We start from the raw sequence: 5,629 nt of genomic DNA on the forward strand, positions 1-5,629 counted from the left end.
GATCTATATTCAGGCTTAATATTTATTCATGAAGGTTTGACATTGTGTCCTCTAGGCTGCCATGACAAAAGTAAAGGCATAGAGATAGGTTTGTCGAAACTTCGCCATGAATATAGTGTCATTCGAAAAATTAAGGTGTAATTTTAAGAAACAGGTTGTACCTTGTTTTAGAATATTTTTCACTTTTTTTTTTTGACCTTGTGAATAATCAAATCAACTTGATTGCGACAGATCAGAGAAGAGTAGGAGGGAGCAAATTGTCATGAGACATGTGATCCATGGACATCTTTTATCCTCTATCGATCTACTTATTTGATTTTGATGCTCATGCATATTGTTTAGGCCCAAGAATTTGCTGAAAACGTAAAGTCACAGAATAAGGTTCACCAATCCTTTCAAATCGATCATATTGTAACGTTATAATTCATAGGTAACATAACATATCTGTAAAAATGTGCAAATTTTTAATCTAACAGCTGAGCCTTTTGTCCTCAATCATTCAACCTGCCCACTCCCAACAATGACTGAATGCCCTTGTATTTCCAGATCCGAAAGGGCGTGTTCGGCTCGAACAATGTGAAGGTGGCCTTGACCTTAGAAGACCTGGCCTACGTCACCTACGTGCAGGAATACAATTGCGGCAACTTTGCCGAGTCCCGCGATATGGCCTACTCGGCTCTGCGCATCCTCGAGCACCGCCTACCCAAGCACCACCTCCTCAAGGCCAGTGCCAAGCGCGTCGTGGCCCTCATCATCGAAGAAATGGCCGTGGACGACACGAACCAGACCAAGAAGCAATGCTTACTCGAGCAAGCCGAGCGGCTCCACCTTTCGTCATTGAGTTTGGCCAAGGCCGCTTTTGGCGAGATGAACGTGCAGACGGCCAAGCACTACGGCAATTTGGGCCGACTCTACCAAAGCATGGGTCGGTTCAAGCAAGCCGAGGAGAAGCATCTCAAGGCCATTGACATCAAGGAGAAGCTCTTGGGCAAGGACGACTACGAAGTGTGTCTAAGTGTGGGCCATTTGGCCTCGCTCTACAACTACGAGCTCAAGGACTATGACAAGGCCGAGAAGTTGTATCTCCGGAGTGTGCGCATCAGTGAGACTCTCTTTGGTCCGGCCTATTCGGAATTGGAGTACGATTACCGCGGACTCATCCAGTTGTACCAGCAATTGGAGGACTATGACAAATACTTGGAGTACTTCCATAAGTTCGAGAACTGGAAACTCCTCCGAGATCGACGACATGAAGAAGAAGAACGCGAGAACCAGAATGTGGCCGCCAAGGTCCGGATGGCCTTGCCAGAAATTGTGAAGGCCGTGGTGACCGAGGGAGGGCCTCATTGAGAGGTGGAGCCCCAATTCAACGAGTTGTCAGATACTACTACACTTAGTCTCAGCCACGATTGGAACCATGATGTTTTTGCCACCACACGAGATTAATACTAATAATGATGATGCTCTTGATGTTACCGGATATTGAAATGGCGGTGGGGTTGGCCGATTTCTGTTGTCCGATGATGGTTCTCCTTCTCCACTGATCACTTTATTTTGACGTATATCATTTTCTGTTTGAATTACCTTTCAAAAAAGCGGTTAAATATCAAGATTTCTATTGAACGCCTCGGCTTACTTCGCTTCAGCATGTTGACACCTTTTCTTTACTTCTATTTATTGGACGATTCCATAGAAAAATATTTTCACAAGAGTCCCTGGATGCAGTAATATTGATAAGAGACGTTCAAATGATGAGCGGCAATATAAAAAAAGCCGATTCGCATGTTCATGTCACGATAATTGCCCTGGAAAATACATTCATTTTAACTCCTGAAGACGACGGTTGATAAATTGAGGTTTTAAGGTTGAGAGAAATGAAGGTAAGTGAATACGCTATGTGGTCTGGGATGAGGCCGAGGTAACATTTCAAGTCGGGAAGCTTTGTATCCATCTTGTTTTAAAGCTGTCATCTAACTAACTCCTGGTTGATTTCTCATTTGAACACGATGCCATCGCTCGTCTTGAGAAAGTTCCTGATCTGACGGTGAAAGTTGGGCGCACTCCAGATCTCCTGGAGCTCCTTGGTCTCCTCATCCATTACAGGAGACACCTGGCGCAACAGCCTTTTCTTTTGCAAGGCCTTCGTGGCCTTTAGCCCCTCATAGTTGAGCTTCTCGAGGTTTTCCAATCGAGGCACGAGTTCTTCAAAGAGTCGATCGGGCCAAAATACTTCGGTCACAAGTCCCAAGGCTTTGGCCTCTTCAGCCGTCTTCATCTGCCCCAAAAGGATCATTTCGTTAAAAGCTGGGGCCTTCATGGTCTCGGAGGCGAATCCCTCGGGGATGTACCCAATATTAGGACTGTCTAACTGAAACGTGGCCTTGTCGCTCGCGTACACCAAGTCCAAATAGGGCAGGAGGGTCACGCCCAGACCTCTGGCCACGCCATTGACCGCCCCTACCGTCAATTTTGGATAGGACACGATGAACTTGATGAACGTCTTGATGCCTTTCGACATGATATCGGCGGATTTCTTCTGCTTCTCAATCGAGTCAAAGGCCAGCAAGGTCAAGTCCACACCTTGACAAAACAGGTCGCCCAAACCACTGAAGACCACGGCCTTGCACGTAGGATCGTCCAAGAGGATCTGCATGGCATCAATGATCTCCTCGAACACGTTAATGTTGAACGAGAACTGCATACCCGTGGTCCCAGGGGTGAAGATGATCTGAGCAAACGTTGGATAACTCCGCACCACGATCTCTCGATATTGTTTTGTGATGTTGCTGACACAAAGGAGCATTCGGCTTCCGATCCGGGCTCGCTTGGGGATCTTCCGAGGATTATTGTTGCTGGGTGAGGACCAAACTGGACCTCGTCCTGCACTAAACATGGCCGCACCCGCAGTCAGGTTCGACAGCGAGGAGATGTCCGAAGAAGCCGAGCTGCATCCACTCTCGGTGGGTGAGATATTCAATTCGAGGTTAACGGCAGCCAGAGCTTCCGAGGGCAGCTTGTGGCTCTGATTGCCGCTCCATAGGTCCATGTAGTCCCTCTGTGGGAGCTTCTGCAATTGCTCGAAATTCTTAGGGTTGAGGAGAAGCTCGGGCGTGACGTGAGGACCTTCCTTGACGGGCATTTGAATGATCAAGTCACCTTTGGAGGATGTCTTGGATTTGTTAGTCGACGGTTGGGGCGTAGGAACCCGGGTAGGCAGTATGAATTTCTGATGGCCATTGGCTTTGCGAGCTGGCGGTGCGTGAATGAGGGTGTCCACAGATGGGTTGGAGGCATTGAAGTGCTTCACCTGGGTCTTCCGACGAGAGCCAGACAAACCGTGGAGAAGATGATAAATGCCCTCGTCCTGGTGGAGTTTCGACACCTCGTCTTTGTACACGTTCTTCTTTCTCGATCCCATTTGCCCCTTGACCTTCATCTCGGTCAGAACATTATTCCCTCGACCACTGTTGACCTTGGGCTCGGCCTTGAATCGCTTCGGATTGGTCAAGGCCAACTCGGAAGGGGGATCCAGGGACTGTCTTTTATCGCCCGAAGTAGCCGGACTTCGAGGACTTCGCGGACTTTGAGTTGAGGGCCGAGATTTCGAGTGCACGGCCTTCATGGGACTGGGCGGGGCGCTGTTGGATTTGTTCTCCTTGGTGTTTTGAGGTGAGGCCATTTTGGGCGAGGAGAGCGTGGATTTGCATCCGCGGTGTCGCTTCATCGCCGGATCCACGTCATTCTTAAAGGTCAGACGAGCGGATTCGATGGCTTGATGCAGGTCCACGGGGCTGTTGGTGGGTGTGTTGTCAGTCTTGGATCTGTTTCGTCCGGTGGCAAATGGAGATGATTTTCGACGAACCGATCCACGGCCAGTCATTTTGAGGATCACCTCAAATGGGTGTGTTCACTCACTCACAGACTTGTGGGCGGCCAATGGGAGAGTCTTTCCAGTCGCCGAGACTTTGGACATATGTGTGTTTCGTGATGAACGGTAGCTGATCTGAAATCATTAAAAAATAGACAAACTTGAGAACAACAGAGGATCCTCGTATCCTAGCTTATTTGGTTTCAAATTGATGCATGTGGTTGTATTGTTCGCATTTCTCTCGCAAAGACCAGGAAAAGGTTACAATCGACGATGAGCAAGATCGGACTCCTTCTTGTTCTGATGCATGCAGTCCCTGGAAAAGATCACGTTATTGTCCATCTGACCAGGGAGGCAAAACAATTGCCGATCGGAGGTCACAACGCCAAGTTTCGAGGCTCTCGCTTCATCTGTGATAGAAGAGAGTTCTCCTCATTTCTCTGAGTGAAGAGTCCAAAAATACGACAAGTTTCAGGATATTCGTTCAAAAGTTTCAAAATATAAAAAAAAAGAAAAAAAGAAAAAGAAAAGGTGCTTCATCTCAGAGAAATGAGGACTAGCCTGGTTCGAGTCGAGGTAGGACTTTCAAGACACTCCGGGGAAGAACTTGCGCTTCGGTCTTCTGAACCTCAGCCTCCATATCATCACTCTGCAACATAAGAACATAAGAAACAGGATCATCAATAGAAAGAACCCACCAACAGGTCGAAAGGTTCATCTGTGGCTTACATCTCGCACGGTACTCATCAGTGCTTCAGTCGCCCAAATGAAGGGGGCGTTCATACATTCACGCGTGGCTCTTTGGAGGTCCAGCAAGAACATGGTTTGTCTCACGGCTCCTTGCAACAAATGGTCTTCTAGCGGCCGTTGAAACCAGATCTTCAAGTCTTCCTCAGGGCTGATGCTGCGCACATGACGGAAGTGAAGGGAATTGGCGTCCAATCCGAAATAGGCTTTGGCCAGTTCATTGTAGGTGGATGCAAATTTGGGCATGTACCCGGCATAGACACGCCAGGTCATGAACAACGAGTGCGCGGCCAAGGTGTCGTAAACATTGCTCAGAGTGACTTGGCATTCATGGTGAAGGAAATCCGAGAGAAATCGCACGTCATGGATGACTTTCATGATTACGGGTGACGCCAGGATGTCGCCTAATCCGCGATGAATGATGGCATCCAATCCGAGCAGAGAGAGGTCAAAGACAAAGAGATGAGTTTTAGTGGAGACACTCATTGTGCTGAGGGCACCGCCCCGACTCACATGACCTTGCACGGACACACCGATCAACTTCACGGCATTGATCTCGTCGAGGGCAAATTCAAAGGCGCCGCCGGCAAATCGGTCGATAAAATAGAACTTGCGGGGCACCCACATTAATTCGGGAGGCGTGTCTGGATCCCGCCAAAAGTCCTCGCGAATCCGACCGAATTCAATGAGGAAACGATGGGCGAACTTGTCACCTTCCATGTGACACGAGATCTGAGAGTACTTGGGCATTTGAAAAGGATGAAAGTCTTGCAAATGGAACTCGACCAGCTTCTCCGGTGGTTCCAATTGACGTTGGGTCAGCACAGTGGCCATATCTACATGATGGAGTTGGGTCAAATGGGTATTTAGGTCTCGTCGGCGATCAATCTTGAAGTGGGAGCCGCCCATTTTGGCGGGTTTGACCCCAGCCAAATGGGCCAATTGACTTTCAGCCTCAATCGGCACGGGTTCAGCGGGCGTCAGAGCAGCAGCGGTTCTTATGGATGGATCATC

General features: G+C 48.6%; 2 protein-coding genes across 2 annotated transcripts; one reads left to right on the forward strand and one right to left on the reverse strand.

Moving 5' to 3' along the window:
• Window positions 1-544: 544 nt before the first annotated feature.
• Window positions 545-1,623, forward strand: LOC131887892 (amyloid protein-binding protein 2-like; the record flags this gene model as incomplete). Its single annotated transcript, XM_059236619.1, is given in 1 exon segment — window positions 545-1,623. A coding segment is annotated over 1 exon segment (806 nt), but the record flags the coding sequence as incomplete, so codon positions are not given.
• Window positions 1,624-1,650: 27 nt separating this feature from the next.
• On the reverse strand, window positions 1,651-3,930 carry LOC131887891 (chromodomain Y-like protein 2; the record flags this gene model as incomplete). The annotated part of the gene is given in 1 exon segment (XM_059236618.1): window positions 1,651-3,930. A coding segment is annotated over 1 exon segment (1,887 nt). The 3' UTR covers window positions 1,651-1,993.
• Between the last annotated feature and the right edge of the window lie 1,699 nt (window positions 3,931-5,629).

This window comes from Tigriopus californicus, chromosome 10 (genome assembly GCF_007210705.1).
Source record: "Tigriopus californicus strain San Diego chromosome 10, Tcal_SD_v2.1, whole genome shotgun sequence".
Lineage (NCBI taxonomy): Eukaryota > Metazoa > Arthropoda > Copepoda > Harpacticoida > Harpacticidae > Tigriopus > Tigriopus californicus.